This window comes from Oryx dammah, unplaced genomic scaffold (genome assembly GCF_014754425.2).
Source record: "Oryx dammah isolate SB20612 unplaced genomic scaffold, SCBI_Odam_1.1 HiC_scaffold_26, whole genome shotgun sequence".
Classification (NCBI taxonomy): Eukaryota; Metazoa; Chordata; class Mammalia; order Artiodactyla; family Bovidae; genus Oryx; species Oryx dammah.
Window position 1 is genome coordinate 90,489,953 of NW_024070210.1, and position 24,621 is coordinate 90,514,573.

A 24,621-nucleotide genomic window follows, 5' to 3' on the forward strand; every position below is an offset into this window, starting at 1 on the left:
AAAGTCTATTTGCATCCAACTGTCAATAGGGGCTTTTTATTTGGACAGGCCACTCATCTGGAGGAAAATTATTTAAAATTTGCCAAAGTTGCCAAATCACATTTGGAGACAAGAAAACGGACCAGTTTTACTTCATAAGACAAATCATTTTGAATAAACGAACATGACACCAGGAAAGTAAGTTTAATGATCCGGACAATTATTGCTGGAAATAACTTTAGGAACAAAGAGAATCACTCACTTAGCTTATATTTATGGGACATCTTTCTTCTCAGTGGCTTTAATCTTTCTACCATTACTTAGTAGTAAACAGAGCATTTTCTAGAACTTATATGATAAGTAGGAGGCGGAAATCTAAAGGTTTATCCAAGTTCCTTCAGAGGCCAAATTAAAGAAAGCCATGGTTTTTTCCACCTCTGAGGGGAATGAAGGGGGAGAAAGGTCAGGACCCCCTCCTGTACCCTTGTTTAGCTAGGAAAACAAGTGTCCCAAATGCGCACAACCTAGACCGAGGCTCCAGTCTGTGGCAGCGTGGAGCCAAAAGCGATGCGTGGAGGGGTCCTTACCTCCTGGATGCGCTTCCTGGCCCGCTGGAGCACTTCTTCGTAGCCCTTCTGCCGCAGCTCGCTCAGGCTTTCGTAATACTCCTCCGGGTCGTCGGTCTCGGTGAACAGCACCTGGGACAGGATCTTCCAGCCGCAGGTGTCCAGGCCGTGGCCCAGGTACACCTGGAGCTGGTAACACAGCGTGTCGATCTCCTGCTCGGACATCTCCGGGGCGCCCCCGAACAGCACCGTCCACATGCCCGACGGCTCCTCCGGAAACACCGGCAGGCACGGCTCCAGCTGCGAGTTCACGGAGCACAGCTGCTGGTGCACGGCGCGCAGATCCTGGAAGGAGAAGAGCCCGGCCCAGCTGCACTCCTCGGCCGGGGACTCCAGTTCGCCGGCCGGCGGTGGCTGCTCCGCGGCCGAGAGTGCCAGCGCCGCCGGGTCCGCCTCATCTTCCCTCACCACTTCCAGCACCTCGATCTCCTCGGTGACCGTCCCGCAGGCGCTCACTACCCGCACCGACGACATCGGGGCCTCCCTGGCCGCCGGCGGGGCTGCCGCAGCGGCGGACCCCGCCACATCTCTGCCTCCGGATGCCCTCCGGACCGGGCTGGGGTTGGCCCTCACCGGGCTCCGGAGAGGACTCTCCGCCCCTTTGCCGGCCGGACTCCGCAGCGGCGGGTCCCCTCGAAGGCTGCACGCGCTCCGCGGAGAGCTGCCCTCTGGCCAGGCTGGGCGCCTCCGGGACCCGGGGCTCCTGCCCAGAGTCCCGGAGGCAGTGGCCTCGGGCCGACCCTTGCCCGCCGGGCTGCCCGGCCCGCGAGTCCCGTCGGATGCGAGCGCGCCTGACTCGGCACCGCCTCGCGCCCCCGCCTGATCCCGGGTGCCGCTCCTCTGCCTCTGGGCCGTCCGGTTGTGGCAGGTTATGGCAAACTTGCCCTCAATCTCGTTCCAGGCTACGATGAAGACGAACTTGTGCTTCTCGCGCTCGTCGAATACGTGGGGCCGCACGGCCACCCAGTCCGACTCGACCGTCTCCTCCAGCGCGAACGACATGGTGGCTCCGGCGCCAGGCCGCGGGGAAGGCGCCGCTGGCCCTGCCCGCGCGAGGACTCGCCGGCTGGCTGCGCCGCGCCCCCCACTCACCCTCGCCGGGCGCCTTCAGCCATCTTAGCGCGCCGGCCGGCTCTCCCCGCTCGCTCGCCTGTCTCTCCGTGCTCGGACTCGTCGCGCTCCTTTGTGGCGCGGCTCGCGGGAAAGACAATGCGCGTCCCCGGAGCAGGTAGTTCACATGGTCACGTGCGGCTGGGTCTGTTTACAAGCCCCGCGCCCGCCCGGGCCGCCCCCCGAGCGAGGCCGCGGGGCTGAGTCTGCGGCGCTCCGGAGGTGAGGCGCGGGTGGCCCGGGGCCGGCCGGGCGGATGGGTGGTCGGGGCCCTGAGCTTGCGAGCCTCCGCTGCTCGTCCTGACGGATCTCCGCGCCCCTCCTCCTCTTCTTCCCGACAGCCAGGAGCCGGCCTGACGAAGGGACGCGTCTCCCGAGCGCGGAGCCTCAGTATCGCCACAATGTTGCCATTCGGCTGCTGACGTAGCGGCTCCACGAGGGACGTAAACACGGGCACGTGCCGCACGCTGGTGACGCGGCGGCGGCGGCGCGCACACCTCGCTCGCGCGCGTCGGCCCCGCCCCTCCGCGTCTCCCGCCCCCGCCCCCGCCCGCTCGCGGCCGCGCGCGCGAGTCTTCTCTGCCTCAGGCTCGGGTCCGGAGCCGGTCAGCCGCGCAGTGAGAATGGCAGGTGCGACCTGCGGGACAGGTGGCCTCCAAACCCCAGGAGAGAAGGACAGAGGCGAAGGAACTGAGCATTTTTTGAACTCCAGTCATTCAGAGGGACTCTCAAGTGTACATTTCCTTCCATTTCGGAGGGATAACTCCCATATTCAGAAAGAAGTACGCCGTGACGTTACGTGAGCTGTGTGCTCAACTTTGTCGGGATCCCCTAGACTGTTGGGTTCTCCCCTTAACACTCTTGGCGATACACTGTCAGATACAAAGGGAAGGTGTCTGAAGACAACCCAGTAGAACTCCAAAGCAGAATAAGTGAAAATTCAGTCGTGTCCTACCGGTATGCTACGTTCCCGTTCATCAGTGCTTTATCGCTTCTGGCTTCATCATTGTGTATTGCTCCGTGAACCTCGTTTTGAGGTCACCGACTTGAGCCCTTTTGAAATTGTATTCAATTATCAAAGTTCTCATAATCCACATACAAAAAAAAATCACGTAAATCTGAAGAATTACGCTATTTATACTGAACTATGATGAAACATTCTTAAAATTGCCTCATTGGTCTTATAATCTAAATTATTCACATACTCTTTCCTGCTACTATCCAATCCATATTACAGGTATTCTGCATTGAATTATTTGTTGCTTTTATCCGTATTTCTAAAATACATGCGAGACCATTTGGATTAACCTTACATTGTTAGCCATACAGTTTTGTCCCGACATCTGAATAAACAGCCGAGAGCTTTAGCCCTGTCAGTCAGTTGGACATTTCAGACCTATATTTCTGCTCTGACCATAGAAAAGGGGAAGGATAAGCTAAAAGGGAAAAGGGCTGGTTTTTGAACCTTTTTACAGTTCTATATATAAACCATATGTTTTCAAAGCTTGTAACAATTTATGGTAATTCTCAAATGCAAGTCAGAAATACACCTTTTGAAAGGCAGTAAGAAACAGAGAAAATCCATTTCATATCTGCTCACCAGCTAAGCAAACAATAGCACATTATAGAAAAATTTCCTCTTTTCCTCAGAAAAGTTACTGCTAACAGTTTTTCTGATAAAAAATGATAGATCATAGCTCTTCTTATAATACATTATAGATAGGTATGAATACTAAGAATGAACTTCAAAAGTATGTTTATGAGAAGTATTTTTATTTACATGTATGTTAACATTGCAATATTTATCCACAACATTATGTCTTATCACAATAGTGCTAGAGAAAATTGGTTTGTGGTCACACAGGTGTTATTGTTTCTCCACAATACTCTTTTTTCTTAAGGTTTTTCAAAAGAGTTGTTTCAATGTTTCTCATTTTGTCTTAGTAATTGTTAGCCCACAAATAAACAGAAACAAACAGAAATTCCCATGGCACATTACTGTGGTACTTTACAATTCTTTATTTAGGTCTGTATATGATTTTAAGATCTCTGAGCGTATAAATACTCTCTGGGTATAAGTAAGGTTACAGAAGGCCACATTTTTACCTAGGTGGATAACCCCAGGAGCCTGGGTTGTGATTCTTCCTCTGATACTTGCTGAAAGTGTTACACTGTATCTTCTACTACTAACATCTTCAGTCCCACAGGGTGTGCTGGGATTTTTATTCTAAGCAGCAGTGCTGCTTGTTCTGCAGTGAGGACTGCTGGACAGCCAGTCTCTCCTCCCAGCCCAATTTAAATTTGGCATCTTCCATATCATCTGATATATGAGCTGCAGCAGTTTTCCTAGGTATGGAATGTGTTGTATCCAAAGCCCAAGGAAGCTTAACAGTCACTGTGTTTCTTTTATTGTAGAGTGGCTGCATGGTGCACAAATATGTCCTTTGCTTTAGATGGAATGTCCTGACATACCTAACCACGGGATGTGCAGAGACTTCACTGACTTGGCCAGGGCCTGAATTTTTGTAGAGTTTGTCTCCATCCCTCTGAAATGCATATGTCTTACCAAGGTTGCCAGCATGCCAGCGCCCTATCCTGCCAGATCAGCATGGTGTAATATATATATATGTATATATGTAACATATATGATATTCTGTGCTACGTCCAGGTGGTCGAGATGTCTATAGATTGTGACAGATGGTGGGAGAGTTAATGTGGCCCTGGAGCCAAGTGTTTCTGATCTTTTCTCCCTGGCTGGAATAGAAAAGGACACATTCACCAAATCAATGGTTGCATATTGAGATGTTGTTGTTCTGTCTTGTGTCTGACCCTGTGACCCCATGGACTGCAGCACGCCAGGCTTCCCTGTCCTTCACTATTTCCCAGAGTTTGCTCAAATTCATATCCATTGAGTCCATGATGCCACCCAACCATCTCATCCTATGCTGTCCCGTTGTCCTCCTGCGTTTGGTCTTTCCCAGCATCAGTGTCTTTTCCAGTGAGTCAGCTCTTCGCACCAGGTAGCCAAAGTATTGGAGCTTCAGCTTCAGCATCAGTCCTTGCCATGAATATTTAGGGTTGATTTCCTTTTGGATTGACTAGTTTGATCTCCTTGCTGTCCAAGGGGTCTCAAGAGTCTTCTCCAGCACCACAGTTTGAAGGCATATTGAGTACCAGAGACCATATTATCTGCTCTAGCAGAGACTACATCTAGCTGGGGAACTGTGATCAGGACTATATTTTGGTTGAGTTAGCAGTAGTCTTCAGAATCCATCTGGTTTCTGTAAGGACCAGACCAGCAAATTAACAGAGATATTCTAGGGACTGCCGTGACTACATCTTTAAGAGTGGCACTAATCTCTGCTATCCCTCTCCAGGGTTATACTGCTTTTGCTTCACTATCTCAATGGGAGATGAACCATTTCAGAAGCTTCCACTTGACCTTCCCTACTATGATAGCTCTCATCAACAAGCTCAGTGTATGGGACTGCCACATATGGCAATCCCAAGATATATTTGGGGACCAGGGAAATGAGTACCAGGTGAATTCACAGACCTGGTAGACCTAGACTTTGGTCAAGACTCCATTAATTACCTGACCCTTGTAGGCCCTCACTGTGCCCCAGAGCTCATGATGAAGTTTCTGGTTGTTGGGTATCGGCATCAGCTTGGACCCTGTCTTCAACAGTCCTTGAAAACTTGGTGAGAGACTAAGTACTTCCCTCAACCTCCCCCCTTGTCCATTCTGGCTCTTTTTTAACCATGTAGTGAATATATTAAGCAGTGTCTATTGGCTGCTCAGCTATTTTAGCTCAGCTGGTAAAGAAACTGCCCGCAGTGCAGGAGACCTGGGTTCAATCCCTGGGGTGGGAAAATCCCCTGGAAAAGGGACGGCTACCCACTCCAGTATCCTAGACTGGAGACTGTATAGTTCATGGGGTTGCAAAGAGTCAGACGCGACTGAGTGACTTTCAGTCAATCAATTGGCTGCTCAGCTATTTTTCCCCTTGGGATGCTTTGTTTTATTAACCATCCCATAACTGTGGACCCTGTCACCCTCTGACTTCTGATGGTGAAATGTTGACAGTAGCCTCTGTTGCTCCAGGGCCTTCTCATCTCCGTTGTTATCAGTGAATCAGATTCTGTGACCACTTCTGCCTTTAACCTTGGCCTGCAGAAGAGAGCCACAGTGAACTTCATGGGGGTGCTGGTGCCCCTCTCACCAGCACATTTCTAACGAACACCCTTAGTGAATGGCATATCCTTGGGACCTTCCTGGGAAACATATTTGTTCTGGCCTCACCTTGCACATCCCTTCCAGCATTCCCACTTCCCTGCCTCTTTTATCCCTTCCTCTTTTGTATACCTTGGCAATTCAAGCATTTCAAATTGGGCTCTGTGAGGCCCATTGCTTTTCCCAGGTTTCTAGGAGTCACCCTCATGACAAGTTTTCAACATACACTAGGATCTTAGCTTGGATGTTAAATTCTTTTGTCCTGAGAGAGTGACCTTCAAGTCTGTAAATGATGTTAGTTATTACCACAGCTTCTAATTATTAGTCTTAGTCTCAGCCCGATCTTATAACAACCCTCCAATTCCATTATCCTTAGATTTATCATTCCTCTAACGTTTCAAATGCCTAAGTTTTCACATCTCCATGAGTACATTGTCCCAACTCATGCCCAGTGAAAATTTTAGGAAGAGGACTCTCACCTCTTGGCAGGGCCTCTCAGGGGCAAAAAGAAGGAAAGGAAGTTGAGGGGAAGTGAGAAGGTGAACAAAATGTACATCAGACATAAATCTGCTTCTACTATCTGACAGTACCTAAGAATAGCCATGCTTCATCAAGATGCCCCAAGAAGCAGAGAGCATGATGGAATTAGATGTGGAAGAGAATTTAGAGGGAAACACCTGTCAGGGAAAATGGGGAGGAAGCAGAGCAAAGGGAAAGCTTGTAATTGTGAAGGAGTGAGGAAGAAGGGAAGTTTTAATGAAGAGCATCTTGGGGGGCAGCAGAGTCTAGAGTGTTTTCTCTAGGTCAGTGGGGATCCTCAAGCCAAAGTTTCCTGTCACAGGAGTTTCCTGTCTCACAGCCAACAGGCCCTGCCATGTTCCCCGTCTCCTCAGACAGTGGCTGGGAGCAACCTGGAGGAAATGTGGTGGATGCATAATGGAGCAGCCCAGGCTGTCAGTATTAAGCTCAGGGAGCTGAGACGCACATTCTCATGGCTGTCACAGACACAAAATAGAACCCAAAACTTGGTTCTATTCATTAACTGATCTGTGACACACCAAGGGCACAAACATGAGTACAGCGTGGTGCTCACATTGTAGTAATTGGCTTCAGTTTGACTGGATCATCACAAATAATTTTTTTTTTTAATTAGAAACAGAAATGGATAGTTTTTCAGACTCTCTGGAGGAAGATCTTGAGGGTGTGGCTTCATTATCTTGTTTGAGATGACTTTCCAGGTTCTAAGGTAAATTCTGAGCTAAATACTAAATGGGGTTTGAGCTTTTCCTTACTGTGTAGATCCAGTCCTGTTTTCATCTCACATGATGCAGAAAACCTGGGTAAGAAGTCTAGAACCTGAAACAGTAGTTGCCATTTCTAAAAAAAAAATGTTTGAGAGGGACAGCAACATACCACTCCCAAACACACTTACTTCCCTGCATCACTCACTTACTTTCCTTATACCGTTTCTTTTATATCTGTATGGTTGGTGTTCATTTTCTATGGCTGCTACAACAAATTACCACCAATTTAGTGACTTGAAACAACTCAGATTTACTATCTTTAAGTTTTAGGGGTCACAAGTCCCCAGTGAGTCTCACTGAGCTAAAGTCAAGTGGTCTGTGAGGCTGCAAAGTTTATTCTAGAAGCTCTAGGGCACAATCCGTTTGCTAGGCCTTTTCAGCTTCTGGGGCTGCCCACATTCATGGGCATGTAGCTTCTCCCTCCATCTTCTAAGCCAGCAATAGTGGGCCAGATTCTTCCCAAAGCATATGACATTTCTTCTGAGACAGATCATGTTTCTCTTGTCATGTCTCCTTCTTTGAATCTTTGTTTTAAAATAAATATTTATTTATGTATTTGGTTGCACCGAGTCTTTGTTGTGGCACATGGTATCTTCCATCTTTAATTGCTTAATGAGGGATCTGGTTCCCTGACCAGGGTTCGAACTTGGGTGCCCCGTGTTGGGAGCATGAAGTCTTAGCCAGTAGACCACTAGAGAGGTCCCTCCTTTGATTCTTGGCTTCCACTTCACTCTTCCACTTTTAAGGATCCTTGTGATTTTATCAGGCCATGAGGATACTCCAGGATAATTTTTGTGTCTGCTGATTAGATGGAATCTTAATTCCATCAGCAACCTCAATTCTTTTTTTGCCGAGTAACCTCACAAAGTCACAAGTTTTGAAGATTAGTTTATGGATATCTTTGAGGGGACATTATTCTGCCAATCATAGTTCTCATAGCCAAGTTCTCTGAAACAGTATCTGTTGGTGTTTATTAATCTTATGGATGTTCATAGGAGTGAATCTAAAATTTTGTCATTCCTAGGATATTTTTCCTAGTTTTTGTTAGTTCTGCATTATCATGTTATCTATTGCTATGGTTTCTTTATATGTTACTTTGTAATAAACCACCCCCAAACTTAACAATTTAAAACAATCTATTATTATCTGTCACGTCACTACAGGTTGATGGGTCTTAGCTGGTTGGGTCTCTCTTGAGGCTTGAGCAAGCTTGGTGTCCAGTATGGTTACTTCCCTCATATGTGCTTTTGTGCTTCTCCATGGGGACCCTTTCCCACATGCTTGTCCCATGTATTGAGATAATCATATTTCTTCTTTAATCTGTTAATGTTGGCAGAGTTCAACATGCAGATTGTTTACTAAGCATGCCCTTGGGATCAAGGCTTGAAAAAGAAGGACGAGGGGAGGGAGCTGGAGTGGGGCAATGGAGGTCTCAAGCTGTGGTGGGGGCCTGACACCCCTGAGGCCCTGGGGATCTTCTTAGCTGAGTTGCTTCCACAGTGGACCAGGTGTTTATGCATTCATCCAGGCATTGGTTGTGGGTTCTCCCTGGAAGAGAAGATAACCCTGAATGAAGCTGATGTGATTTCCGAAAGGTGAAGCCTGAATGAAGGTTGTGAAGTGGCAGCTCTCTCAACAGATGAGCCAATGAGCCCCTGTTTGGAAGACGATCTGAGTTGTGTCTCTCCATGTCTCTTCCATAAGGTTCCTGGTAGTAGTATGTGTAATAGTAAACAAACAAACAAAATACTCTGGAAACAACCTAAATCTCTATCACTCAATAGTCAATAAACATATGTAGTATAGTCACATGATGAAAAAAATATACAGCAATGGCAGTAAATAACTAATACCACATCTGTCAAGAACTGGAATCACCATCTGTCAGCATGCTTAAAGCCCAGAAACATGATGTTAGTGAAAAAAGCAAGTGCAGAGAATAACATGTCTCTTATCTCTATAAAAGTTGAAACCACTTAAAATACAGCTATACCCTGTTTATGGATCATTAATATATATGTATATGGAAAGTAATAAAATATTCATCAGAATCATATCCACTAACTTCATACTGTCTAGACAGGGAGGGTGGGAACTAGGATTAAGGAAAGGGGTTCAGAGGCCACAAATGTATTTGGAAGTTTTGTTTCTTTATTTTATTTTATTTTAATTGGAGGCTAATTACTTTACAATATTGTACTGGTTTTTGCCATACATTGACATGAATCAGCTATGGGTGTACATGTGTCCCCCATCATGAACCCCCCTCCCAACTCCCTCCCCATCCCATCCCTCAGGGTCATCCCAGCACACCAGCCCTGAACACCCTGTCTCGTGCATCGAACCTGGACTGGTGCTCTGTTTCACATATGATAATATACATATTAATAATATTTCAATGCTATTCTCTCAAATCATCCCACCCTCATCTTCTCTCACAGAGTCCAAAAGTCTGCTCTTTATATCTGTGTCTCTTTTGCTGTCTCGCATATAGGGTCATCATTACCATCTTTCTAAATTCCATATTTACGTGTTAATATACTGTATTGGTGTTTTTCTTTCTGACTTACTTCACTCTGTATAATAGGCTCCAGTTTCATGGACCTCATTAGAACTGATTCAAATGCATTCTTTTTAATAGCTGAGTAATATCCCATTGTGTATATGTACCACAGCTTTCTTATCCATTCATCTGCCTATGGACATCTAGGTTGCTTCCATGTCCTAGCTGTTGTGAACAGTGCTGCGATGAACATTGGGGCACATGTGTCTCTCTCGATTCTGGTTTCCTCAGTGTGTATGCCCCCTCGGTGTGTAATCCCACCAGTGAGCTTGGTGGGTCATATAGCAGTTCTATTTCCAGGTTTTTAAGGAATCTGCACACTGTTCTCCATAGTGGCTGAACTAGTTTGCATTCCCACAAACAGTGTAAGAGGGCTCCCTTTTATCTGCACCCTCTCCAGAATTTATTGCTTGTAGACTTTTTGATAATAGCCATTCTGACTGGTGTGAGATGGTACCTCATTGTGGTTTTGATTTGCATTTCTCTGATAATGAGAGATGTTGAACATCTTTTCATGTGTTTGTTAGCCATCTGTATGTCTTCTTTGGAGAAATGTCTGTTTAGTTCTTTGTCCCGTTTTTTGATTGGGTCGCTTATTTTACTGGAATTGAGCTGCATGAGCTGCTTGTATATTTTTGAGATTAATTCTTTGTCAGTTGCTTCATTTGCTATTATTTTCTCCCATTCTGAAGGCTGTCTTTTCACCTTGCTTATAGTTTCCTTCGTTGTGCAAAAGCTTTTAAGTTTAATTAGGTCCCATTTGTTTATTTTTGCTTTTATTTCCATTACTCTGGGAGGTGGTCATAGAGGATCATGCTGTGATTTATGTCAGAGTGTTTTGCCTATGTTTTCCTCTAGAAGTTTTATAGCTTCTGGTTGTACATTTAGATCTTTAATCCATGTTGAGTTTATTTTTGTGTATGGTGTTAGAAAATGTTCTAGTTTCATTCTTTTACAAGTGGTTGACTGTTTTTCCCAGCACCACTTGTTAAAGAGATTGTCTTTTCTTCATTGTACATTCTTGCCTCCTTTGTCAAAGATAAGGTGTCCATAGGTGTGTGGATTTATCTCTGGGCTTTCTATTTTGTTCCATTGATCTATATTTCTGTCTTTGTGCCAGTACCATACTGTCTGGATGACTGCAGCTTTGTAGTATAGTCTGAAGTCAGGCAGGCTGATTCTTCCATTTCCATGGAAATTTTGTTTCTTTAAAAAAGATCATAAAAAAGATTGAAACTAACATATCTCAGTGCTAATATATGATGAAATTTGGTCTTGAACATGAATGTTTATTATATTTATTTTTTGACTTAAAAAAACTTTATTATAAAATTAATAATTTAAAAAATACCATGCAGTCATTAAAACAAAATTAATTATACCTATATTTCAAAAGCAATGTTAAATGAAGAAAAGAATTTGCAGCAGGGTATATACACATTATGATGCCATTTCAATTTTTTGTGTGTATGGTTTTTCTTTTTTAGTTTGTTTCTTTTTATATTTTTGCCATTTTAATTTTTAAATAAGTAAAATGACATTCTATATTATTGATAGATGTGGTACAAGTATTTAAAAGTGTAAGGGCAGGACACACACCAATGTTACCTGAGTAGTTTTACCTCTGAGGCGAGGTGATGAATAGTACTGCAGATGCAAAGATTCCTGGACAGTCACGTTGGCTCAGTCTTGGTGTTGAGTACATGGCTACTTATTGTATGACTCTCTGTATTTCTTGGTGTGTTTCAGATAGTTCATATTTTTAAAAATTAATTTATTTTTAATTGGAAGATAATTGCTTTACAATGTTGTGTTGGTTTCTGCCACACATCAACATGCATCAGCCCCAGGTAGACATGTGTTGGACACAGCTTAGTGACCAAACAACAACAGATACACTTGTCCCCTCCCTCTTGAGCTTCCCTCCCACCCCTCACCCCATCCCACCCCTCTAGGTTGTCACAGAGCACTGGGCTGAGCCCCGTGTCGCACAGCAAGTTCCCATCGGCTATCTATTTTGCATATGGTAATGTTCATGTTTCAGGTTCCTATTTTTAATAAAGTAAACATTCTATTCTGATTGGTCTTTCCCTTTGATTATAATGAAAGTAACCACATAAGTATATGCCATTACTTGACTGGCATGAAAAGGAAAGGAAAAGAATGTCTATAACCTCCAGTTGCCATATCTTTCTGGTACATTCTTTACTGCACCCGTATTTTCAAAACACTGACCATATGCTTGATTAAAAACAACCACCCCAGTGCTTATGTACTCAGTCATTTTTGTGGTGTTAAACTGCATTGCTGCAGGAGGACAAAAACACTGGCTCAGGCACCAGAAGTTAAGAGAAGAATCATGGTAGGCAAGTCCTGGGTCATGCATCTCTCCCATTTAAAAAAAAAAATGCAGATTTTATGGTTCAGATGAACCTAGTTCCAGGACAGGAGGGGTTGTGGTGGGGGTGGGGAGAGTAGGGTGGGATAAATTTAAATGTTAGGATTGATATATAGACACTACTATGTGTAAAGTAGGTAACCAGTAGGAACCTACTATAACATCTTGGTGATGATCTAGTGGGGTGAGATGAGGAAGGAGGGGAGAGAAGTCCAAGAGGGAGGGAATATATGTATACATACAGCTGAGTCACTTCATAGTACAGCAGAAAATAACACAACATTGTAAAGCAATTATACTCCAATAAATAAGAAAAACAAAAAATTTACAAACAGCTCACAAGGCTTAAAAAATCCAGATTTTATATAATTTTATGGAGAAAGGATAATAAGTTACCTATTTGCACCCCTCCATGTTATCCTCTGGTCCCTACAAAGGGATTCTGGTGTTGTCTTTTTATTTAACATCAGTTACCATTTCCGTATATCCACTTAGTCCACACACTAGTCAGTGTTCCATAGTTTTCCATCTTGATCATGCACAACGGTTTACTTAGCCTTGTCACTATTGTTGAACTTTTGAGATTTTTCCAACTTGCCAGTATTATAAATAGCATTTCTATGACTATCTTTGTGCAAGCTACCTTTTTTCTTTCTGGTCATTTCCTTGAGGTATAATCCTAAAGTGGAATTAGGCCAAAAGGTATGAATAGTTTTGTGACCCTTAAGTTCATATTCTAATATTATATCCACTTACCTTAGATCCAAAATAGTAGACTTACACATTTTAATATACTTTAAAATTTTAATAGATATGGAGTGATTGTTAAAAGGTGATTAATGAAAAGTTCTCTCAGCTGCTTTTTAAATAGTGTGTGTGTATATGTGTCTAGTTATTAAAAGTCATACTCTCATTGTGAAAAAATAAAATCAGGTAAGTGAAAGTACACTATAAACTCTGCTCTTAAAAGATTCCATGTTCCAATTTGACTTACACTCTTTCATATGATTCTATATGCAAGCAATAGTTTCATTCTTGAGACTTCAGGCAACATTTAGAAGTTATTTAGAAACCCATTCAATTAATACATCCTGTGTGCTTGGGTCTCTTCTCTCTTGACTTTGCAATTCTTTCATTATTCCCTTGCTCTTCAAATCTGCAGCCCTGCTGTCTTCACCAGCTCTTTTTTTCTGAAACTTCCAATATAATCCAAAATCTTTATTTGCCATGTTAAACCTTTCAACTGCAAGTTTGTTTTTATTCTTTACAATCTGTTCCAAGCCATAGCAGCATCTCAGAACAATATCCTTGACCCACCCCAGATAAGTGAAGTCAGGATTTTAAAAGGTGGGGCCCAGGAATCTGCTTTTTCCAAACTTCCCCAGGTGATTTTTAAAAGAAGCAGGATGAAAACCACGGTGTTGCTCTAATTTCTGGAATCATTTCTCCGTGTCTGCTTGTTTTTACTTTTTTACTAATCGCTTTCTCCTTAATTTTCTATAAACTAGACTCTTGAGTCTTTTGGTTTACTGAAACCAATAACTTTCTTTAAAAAAAAAAAATCAAATTCAATGCCATTCAGTCCTGAGAATAGGTGATAGGTCTAGAAGTTGCCTTTTCTGCCCTTGATATGCTTTTTTGTTACTTTGCAAGTTTCATATTGATTTCAGAATTTCATGTTTGTTAATGTACATTTACCTACTGCAACACTGTAAACTACTGCAAAACCTAGTGGCTTAAAACAGCAAACCATTCCTTTGTTCCAATTCTGTGATGTGGGCAGGGCTGGATGGGGACTGCTGGTGTTTACTCCTAGTGATGTTGGCTGGGAATGCTTAACTGGGGGCTTGAGTGCTCATGAGGCTTGATTTGCGTGTCTAATGCCTCAGTTGCCTCTTTCTCCAACAGGGAGAAAAAGGGAGGCTGGACTTTTTTTTACATAGTGTCTTGGGACTCTCAAGAAACCAAAAGCTGAGGTCATCAGACTTCTGAAGGCCCAACCCTGAGATCAGCAGGGTGTTACATTCTATAGGTTAGAGCAAGTCACAGGCCAGCAAGATTCAAGGAGAGAGGAAATAGACTCCACTCTGGCTGGAGAGGAATGGCGAGTATAAACTGGGACAGGAGGTTTCAAGCAGGAGAATATATGCATGTGCCAGACAAAGAGTATCAGTTGTAATTATTGAGTGATTGAATGAATGAACAAAGAAATGGATAGAGTAACAAAAAGCATAGGACAGAAAATATTTTAAAATATACAGACAGTACAAAGACAACAAAAATAACCTTTTATATAAAGGAAATGTATTTAATGGTAGAGATTGACTGCCTTCAGTTTTGTATCAAAAAGGAAACCGAGGGAAGCAGTAGATATTTTACATTGAGACAGACTGTGTCAGGCAAGACCAGACTGTGCGAGGTGAAGGACGCTTCAGCTAGACCAGGAGGAAGTCTCTATGGCGCCTAAGGGACTTAGGTGCCTAAGTCAGGCAGGACAGAGGTCAGATCCACAGAAGTCAGTTCTGGGTGTGGAACCAGAGCAGGAGGGAGATGTGAGAGAGATTCTGAGATCAGGGCAGCAGGTCCAGATCAGTCGTGTCAGACTCTGCCACTAGAAACTCGGGATAGGAAAATTAAAGATAAAATAGAGACCCAGGCCAACAGGAGACCAGATACCAGGCATGAACATCAAGCATGGCCCTTGACCCCATGCATGCTGCTCAGCCGGCCTGATCAGTGGGCTGGGGTCTAGGTCGACTGGGGCTGACCTGGCGCTGGGTTTGTCAGGACCTCTTTTCTGTTTCGTTACTGGACCATCTGTCCTATCTGAATTTCAGAAAGAAGTAGCTCTTAGTCGCTTTTGCCAGGTTTACCCAAAATGTAGTGTGGCCATAGCCTCCAAGATGGCCTCTGGTGACCCCCACTTCTTGGTATTCATACCTATGTCTAGTCCCCTCTGACTTTATGAGTATGAGTCTGTGTGACACGTGAAGAGAAGTCGCTCAGTCGTATCCGACTCTTTGTGACCCATGGACACCAGGCTCCTCCGCCCATGGGATTTTCTAGGCAAGAGTACTGGAGTGGGTTGCCTTTTCCTTCTCCAGGGAACTTCCTGACCCAGGGATTGAACCTGGGTCTCTCGCATTGTAGACCGACGTTTTACTGTCTGAGCCACCAGGGAAGTCTGGTGTGACACGTAGAATATGGCAAAAGTAATGATATGTCACTTCCATAATCAGGCTATTAAATATGGAGAGCTCCATCCTGGCTGTCTCTGTCTTTCTGACCACTCTGTGGGAAGGATGTTGCCGGGTTGTGAGCAGCTCTATGGCGAGGCCCATGTGGGAAGTGGGAACTGAGGCCTCTAGCTGACAACCATGTGAGTGAACTTGAAAGTCAGATTCTCCAACCTAGTTGAGCCTTGAGATGACTGTAGCCTCCGCTAACGATTTAACTTCAACTTTATGAGAGACCCCAAGGCAGTAACATCCAGTTAGGTCCCTGCAGAATTCATGACCCTCTGAAACTCTGTGAGATAATAAATGTGGAGTTTCAAGTTGCCAAGTTTGGGTAATCTATTGTGTAGCAATAAATACCTAATACATGTAGTCTGTATCAGAATTTTCTGGAGAGCTTATTGAACAGGTAACTCTCCGGTTGAAAAAACACTATCAGATTAAAAAACTCTCTTGGAGCAGGGGCCAGTCATCTATACTTTTAACAAGCTTCTGAGCTGATTCTTGGGTGCTAAGTGCCCTGCTAAGTTGTGTCTGACTCTTTGCAACCCTATGGACTGCCAGTCTCCTCTGTCCATGGGATTCTCCAGGCAAGAATACTGGAGTGGGTTGCCATGCCATCCTCCAGGGGATCTTCCCAACACAGGGATCAAACCTGGGTCTCTTATGTCTCCTGGATTGGCAGAAGGGTTCTTTACCAGTAATGCCACCTGATTCCGTGTACTTTCAAATTTGAGAATGTCTTATGCATTTAATCCCTTAGAATTACTTCTTCCAAATGAATTTGCATTTTAATCCTAATTTCTATGACCCTTAAGTATTACTGAAGGCTTAAACACTAAACCCAGAGATTCTGATGCTTTGGGGTTCAGGACACTATTTCAAATATTGCAAGTTTTCTTGATATGTTTGAAACAACTAAAAGACAAAATGAGTGCTAAGCCAGCCAACGATGGTTATAACCAATCACTGCTGTTGTACAGACTTGTCCTTAAAGTGTCTGTGTTAAATATGCTTTTCCCTGCTAACCCTTCAGCCTTGAGGATGAAAATTTATTGCTCTGTGTGTGCTCGCTCATAAACTCAAGAGGCCAAGTTTTTCCACATTCCAACAGGAGTATGTCAGGCTTTGTGCTAGGCATGCATTAGGCCTCACCCTTATTTTTGCCATCTCTTCTATGCCCTATTATATATCCAACTCACCACAACGTCCCACTGGTAAAAGATTCTACCTGGTTGGGTACCATAGCTTAAACTCTTGCTAATGCTCAGCAATAGAGATAGTTGTTCTATTAGTTAGGGTTCTGACACGAAACATATTACATCTTCAAATTGTGATCATTCAAGAAGAGTTTAATGAAAGGAGGGTGAACAAAGGTGTAAGGTGAGAGTAGGGAAACACAGACATAGACGCTAGTGGCAGAGCTATCCCTAGTGCAAGAGGAGGGGTCGGCTCTAGGGCTGAAGGCCAGAGGGCTGTGTGGAGAGGACCACTTGTCAGGAGCCGAGAGCTTTGGCAGGAGGAAGCCCTCAGCCTCCAGGGAACCCCGTGTGGGGAAAGTAGGAGAATAATCCCCAGACCATACATTCTTCCCTTCCTCTTATCTCTTCCCAGTGCTCCACATTGGTCAAACCCAACAGGAAGCCAGAGGTAAGACAGTTTGTGGAGGTAGTTCATAAAGATCAGCATCTTAGAGAAGGGTGGGCGGTGGATCTGGGGTTACAGAGATGGGAGAGATACAGAAGATGCCTGACACAGATATCCATCTTTGCATAAGGCTGTCCTGAGAATTATTCAGACCTAAAATGAACTACTTCAAGTTCATTGAGACATAGCTTATTTAATAATGTGAAATTTCACGCATGCTTGTTGTTTCCAAAACCTTATGACCACAAACACAGCAGTCATACCCTCTTTAAGCTTTCATATTTCTCAGCCGCATCTTACCATCTTATTCTATTTCAATCTGTGAACCTACCTTTGTGGTGATTTTACTTAGAAGTTGTCGAGGAAATGGGCTATCAGAAATTGAATCTGGACTTCCCTGGTGTTAGAGTGGACAAGAATCCGCCAGGCAATACAGGGGACATGGGCTAGCTCCCCGGTCTGGGAAGATCCCACGTGCCAAGGAGCAGCTAAGCCTGTGTGTCACGACTGCTGAGCCCACACGCTGCAACTCCTGAAACCTGAGCACCCTATAGCCCGTGCTCCAAAAAGAGAGAAGCCGTGACAGTGAGAAACCTGGGCCCTGTAACGGGCAGCAGGTCCTGCTCATGGAAACTAGAGAAAGCCTATACAGCAGCCAAGACCCATTGCGGCCAAAAAAAAAAAAAGGTGAATCTGTGTTTGGATGCCAAAGTTAGAGGAAGACGAAAGTGTCTTCACTTTCAGTAGAATGTTGGAGAAGTTTCAGAGATAGAAATGGACACCTGGAGATATAGGCCTGAAGTGAGTGTAAGGGAAGAATAGACTGGGAGGAAAGAGTTAAATGGTTCGAGGAGCACTTTTGAATGTTTTTGAACATAAGAAACAAATGGTTAGATTGACTCCACAAACTCTTCCTAATTGGTAAGAGTGGTCTGTAGATGGTCCTCTTCTCCCTATTTGGGGGGTTAAGCAGGGGCTTTGCCAGCAAAAATTCAGTGCCCAGTAATTCTTCACTTCTATGGGCTTTGGACCTCTGAAATGTGGTACAGTGGAGAGGAGGTACTTTGTGATACTAGATCATAAAACCCGGGGTCTGGAAGGGATCTTTTACCACTATGAATCTACTTTACAACTTTCTTGCTATGCTGCACATGTGGCTAGTGTTAAGGAGCTCAGTATTTTAATAAGCAGCTTTCCCACTCTTTGCCTCTGTGTGTGTGAGTGTGTGCCTGCACGCACCCAGTCGCTCAGTCACGTCCGACTCTTTGCAACCCGTGGACTGTAACCCACAAAGCTCCCCTGTCTATGGAATTTTCCAGGCAAGAAGACTGGATAAGGTTGCCATTTCCTCCTCCAGGGGAATCTTCCCAACCCAGGGATCGAGGCCATGTCTCTTGTTCCTCCTGCATCGGCAAGCAGGTTCTTTACCACTGTGCCACCTGGAAATCACTCTTTGCCTGTGTGTGTGGAGGGGTGGGTTAGTCACTCAGTCATGTCCGACTCTTTGCAACACTATGAACTGTAGCTCTCTAGGCTCCTCTGTCTATGGAATTCTCCAGGCCTACTCAATCATAAAACACTTTTCCCTAAGGGCAGAGATATGTTTTCTTATAATTTCTGCCTGTTATTTTTTTTTCGCCCATTGATTCTTTTGATGCCATCTAGATAGATTTAGAATAATCTATTCCTTCTGCTATATGAAAAACTTTCTAAATGTTATCCTTCCTTTTTTTTTTCCTTCCAACTTTCTTTTATCCTGGTGAAATAACTAAAATAAGCAAATATACACCATTTTTTCCCCTTTTTGCTGTGCAATGTGGCTTGTAGGATCTTAGTTCCCAACCAGGGACTGAACCTGGGGCCCCAGCAGTGGAAATGCTGAGTCCTAACCATCGGCCTCCCAGGGAATTCCTCGGTATGTGTGATATGTTATTGCCCACCGTGACCCAGACACTGGCCTAGAGGTTTTCTGGCAGGGGAGCTGGCCATGCTGCTGTCATGTGGGATCTAATTATCAGTCGCATCCGTCGCTTCATTCGTGTCTGACTGTTTGTGACCCTATGGACTGTAGCCCACCAGGCTCCTCTGTCCATGGGATTCTCCAGGCAAGAATACTGGAGTAGGTTGCCATTTCCTCCTCCAGGGGATCTTCCCAACCCAGGAATCGAACCTGTGTCTCCTGTGGTCCCTGCATTGCAAATGGATTCTTTACAGCTGAACCACCAGGGAAGACCTTGAGTTCCCTGACTGGGGATCAAACCTGTGGTGGAAGCACGGAGTCTTAACCAGTGGGCCCTCAGGGAATTCTATGGCCTAGAGGTTTTGTACACTGTATTGTCAATCTTTATAAAAAGTTGAGGTCAGCATTTTCAGGCTCATTTTACAGGTGAGACAGTCATACAAGTTCTACGTGGCTAAGCTCAGAGTAGAAAGCAAGCTGTGTGAGTCCAAGTTTCAACTTTTGCCAGTTTCAGTTCCTTCATTTCCTGAGTTTCTCAGCATCCTGGTCACTCTCTGGATTACTACTTCCCAAAGCAATATTTTTCAAAATCTGGTTGAGCTGAATAGTCATTGTTCTTACAACCAAAGAAAAAGAAAAAAAAAAATTTTTTTTGAAGCACTTTGTGCTAATGAAGAAGTTCTATATTTTAGGGCTTCTCAGAGCCTTGAGTAACCTAGGTGCATTGTGAAGCACTAGGAAGAATAAAGAATATTCAGGGTTTTCTTTCTTCCTTTTCTTTTCTTTCTCCTTCCACCCAACCCCCCACCCCCTAAGGTTTTCTAATCTTATTTGAGACTGGGACTCTTTGGGGCATGGAAGATTTTACAGAATGATGTTTACCAGTCTTCACTTTGGTGGGTGCTAAGTTGCTTCAGTCGCGTCCGACTCTTTACGACTCTGTGCACTGTAGCCCACCAGGCTTCTCTGTCCATGGGATTCTCCAGGCAAGAATATTTGAGTGGATTGCCATGCCCTCCTCCAGGAGATCTAACTGACCCAGGGATTGAACCAGTGTCTCATATCTCCTGCACTGGCAGGTGGATTCTTTACCACTAGCATCACCTGATATCTCTAATTAGAGATACCAAGGGAGCGTATCATGCAAAGAGGCCCACAATAAAGGACAGAAATGGTATGGACCTAACAGAAGCAGAAGATACTGAGAAGAGGTGGCCAGAATACACAGAAGAACTGTACAAAAAAGATCCTAATGACCCAGATAACCACAATGGTGTGATCACTCACCTAGAACCAGACATCTTAGAGTGTGAAGTTAAGTGGGCCTTAGAAGCCATCACTACGAACAAAGCTAGTGGAAGTGATGGAATTCCAAATCCTAAAAGATGATGCTGTTAAAGTGCCACATTCAATGTGCCAGCAAATTTGGAAACCTCAGCAGTGGCCACAGAACTGGAAAAGGTCAGTTTTCATCCCAATCCCAAAGAAGGGTTGTTCCAAGAAATGTTCAAGCTATTGCACAATTGCATTCATCTCACATGCTAACTAAGTAATGCTCAAAATTCTCCAAGTGAGGCTCTAACAGTACATGAACTGAGAACTTCCAGAAGTACAAGTTGGATTTAGAAAAGGCAGAGGAACCAGAGATCAAATTGCCAACATCTGTTGGATCATAGAAAATGCAAGAGAGTTCCAGAAAAACATCTACTTCTGCATCATTGACCACACTAAAGCCTTTAACAGTGTAGATCACAACAAACTGTGGATAATTTTTAAAGAGATGGGAATACCAGACCTCCTTACCTGCCTCCTGAGAAACCTGTATGCAGGTCAAGTAGCATCAGTTAGAACTAGACATGGAACAACGGACTGGTTCCAAATTGGGAAAGGCATACATCAAGGCTGTATATTGTCACCCTGCTTATTTACCTTATATACAGAGAGTACATCATGAGAAATGCCGGGCTGGATGAAGCACAAGCTGGAATCAAGATGGCCAGGAGAAATATCAATAACCTCAGATATGCAGATGACACCATCCACAGCATGTAAGATCCTCTTGTACCTGGGATCAAACCCATATCCCTCAAACCCATATCTCCTCCTTTGGTAAGCAGACTCTACCACTGAGCCACCAGGAAAGTCCCTAAAGAAAGTTTTTTTAAAGGTTTGGAGCTATAGATAACATCTCACTCAACCAACTGGGACCCCATTCAAGCTAAGAAGATTGTATTGGTATAATTTTAAGCAATATTGTTTTTAATACAATCAGTCATTCATCAAAAACTATAGATTATCTCAGCATAAACTGGATAATTTTATCAAATTAGAGAATGACAATTCTTTAAGAATCCAAATTTTATATGTGGTTAAAACTGTATTTATATGTGGGAAAGTTGATGAGAAAAAACTGACATCATATGTAACTGAAAGTATAAATGTATATATATACACATATGTGTTTCTTCCTCTTACTGAATTTTTCACTGGGTAAAGGTAGTACTTTTTACAGTTTTTCATTATGAAAATCTTCATAATAATTTGAAGAATTGTACACTATCTATATTAAATAATTGTTAACACTTCATCTTATTTTCGTTATTATCCTTCCTGTATACGTGCTGTTTGTGTCCTGTTGCTGTATAGTTGCTAAGTTATGTCTGACTCTTTTGAGACCCCATGGACTGTAGCCCACCAGGCTCCTCTGGCCGTGGGATTTCCCAAGCAAGAATACGTGAGTGGGTTGCCATTTCCTCCTCCAGGGGATCTTCCTGACCCAGGAATCAAACCGGAGTCTCTTGCATTGGCAGGCGAGTTCTTTCCCACTGAGCCACCAGGAAAGCCCATTTTTGTTTTGTTTTAGTTATTTGAAATTAAGTTGTAGACATTGTGAAACTTCACCTTTAAAAACTTAAGCATGTAGAACCCAAGAATAAAGGCACTCATATACCAATGTCTTGATCATATATACTTAATCATCTACCAGTGCTAGGCTAATGCTGAGGCAGTGGAAGTGGTCTACCCTAGGTGCAGGCAATGATAGGGCTACATTGCCTGTAAAGAATGAAAAAGCAATAAAAACTGACCACCCACTGTCAATTCTAAACAATGTCAGTGATAAAATACTTCTCCCTAAAAGATTTTTTTTTGTTTAGTTGTAAATAATTGCTCTATAGTGTTAAATAATACATAAACTTCAAATTAGCACCTTTTACTGCTTGTATTTAAATAAACATTGTATTCTAATGGCAGAGAAATCTTGTGACACAGTTGGCCCTGAACTTATAAGCATTTGGGCTGAACTACAAACATTCACTTCTTAAGTTCCTAAAGGTTTTGAATTGTTGAACTACATTGGTTGGATGGGAGGTTACAGAGACACAGTTCGTATTTGAGGCCCCAGTGGTATTAATACTCCTGCATCTAGACGATAGATGAACAATGATGGCATAATAACGGTAAAAGTAAAGAGAACTTGAATACTTCAATTCCATTATTCTATGTGACCACTTGGATTTGTTACTTGGGTTTAAAATTTAAAACAGTGAAACAGTTTGAATGCAAGGTGAAATATTTTTGTTTGATAGTTTTACATTTTTAATGTCAAAACAACTTTTAGTTTTGTGGACAGACTTCAGATATGAGCTAGGCCTGATTTCATAAAGACTTACCAGGATTTGGGACAAACACTAAAACCTGTGACTTGGAGCACGTTGGAATCCCTGAGCAGAAAGCTGACAAGTTTTAATTCATGCATGGAATATCTCAGTTACCTTGTATAATACCTTTATTTTAGTTGGAATTATTCTTGTTTAAATGCAATTAAATTCTAATCGTAAGCGGATAAGGTAGGGGGTTTCTGGGGAAATAAAACCAGGCATGGCTTTCTTGACATAAGTGAAGCTATTTTGGGCCTAAATCATTGTGTAACTAAGTCTAGCTGCAATGCTTGCCCTTGAACACGTCTCAGTAGTTAATGATCTTAAGGGGATAAAAGAGTGAAGAAACAAGCTACTGTTATAAGGCAAGAACAGTAAAAACAGTAAAAACAATATTAAAAACAAACTAACAACAGTAAAAACAATATTGTTAGTTGTAAAGGTTCCCAGTTCTATTCAATGGTAAAGATTAGCTTGAAGTGCTGAATCACCACATCAACTGCAACCTAAGGGGTGATGATTTTGATCTTTTCTGACCCTTTGGATTTCAATTCAGTGAAGCTTGGACTCTGTAGACTGCCTGAACCCCTTGGAGAAGCCCCTTACTTCTTTCTCCTGATCTTTGGCTTGGTTGTATCTTTTGGCTTGACACCCACCAAGAAATGAATCTAGTTTTTGAGTAACATAATGTTATCATTAATTACTGTGAAAGGCCAACATGTTGGTGTAATTTTTTCCCTTAAAATTAATGTCCTTAAACAGGATGAATTCGTTACATTTTGGGGTATGTAATCTTTGTTTTGTTATTTCTTTATTTTACTGACATGTTTTATACATACAAAATTCAATCAATTAAAAATATAGTGTCAATTTTTCTGGCCATTATCAATTTGATTTCATGATTATTACTGGAAAATGTTTGTTGTATAGAGAGTTAGGAATTAGGTCAGCTCCAGACATCAAATAAAATAGGTATGTCAATGATCATGCGTTGAAAAAATTAGCAATAATCCCCTATCATTATCAAAATCCAACCAAGTGGTACATTTTAGGCTCTAGATTTTTCAGTACTTGGTCAGATCCAGCAGGGAGAAGGGCATTGATATTACTATTAACTTATTCCTCTAGAAAATAAGGTAAAGCAAGAGAGAGGAAACAAAATTATTAAAGATTAGTTAAACAATAACAACCACCACCCCAGTTATAAAGTATGAAGAGAGATTTTGTTAATTGGGCTAGCAGAAAATAAAGCACAACAGCTTGCAGAAGTTTACGGCCTTACTTCATCTAGAAAAGAACTGCCACAGGTAGAATGAGGATATTCTGAAAGGCTTGATAATTTGGGACCTCCAGGGCCAGCCTATGGTGGTCACAGACTCTGCTAGCAGCTTGATAACAATTCTAGGAGGTAAGAGTGCTTTCTTTCTGCTACCAGGTCAGTAATAAGTGAAAACGTGATTTTGTTTCTTCCTTCCAATTCTGGAAAATCTTTCACCACTTTGTCTAAGATTTCTCCCACTGTATCCTTTTTTCCACATGGGGAGTGCAGTAGAGGAGAGAGGATAAAAGGCTCATCTGGGTGAGTTTTAATCTTTTCATACTTGGATAAATTACTTTCTCTTCATTTGAGAAACAGAGAATTATAGTGATAACAGTTAACACGGTATAGTGAAAACTCACTCTGCTTCAGAAGAATCTATGCCTGTATTTCTTCGTTTAACCTTCACAACAACCCTACGAAGTCACAACTGTTTTTAATCCTTTTAACCGAAAGGAAACTAAAGTACCCTGCCTACATTTGTGATAGGCCCCTCTTAATCACACTACTGTTCTTAACAAGTAGAGAGGTTGAGAGGATTAAATAAAAGCATGCACTTAAAACTCTTAGATTAGTGCTGACAGTGT

General features: G+C 43.0%; 1 protein-coding gene across 1 annotated transcript in view; it reads right to left on the reverse strand.

Moving 5' to 3' along the window:
- The window catches only part of JMY (junction mediating and regulatory protein, p53 cofactor), a 78,279-nt gene extending 74,711 nt beyond the window's left edge, over positions 1-3,568 (reverse strand). Inside the window, exon 1 of the mRNA XM_040225901.1 lies at positions 567-3,568. Coding sequence (XP_040081835.1) covers positions 567-1,607 — 1,041 coding nt within the window. The 5' untranslated portion in view covers positions 1,608-3,568. The remainder of the gene's footprint in view (positions 1-566) is intronic.
- Positions 3,569-24,621: the final 21,053 nt, after the last annotated feature.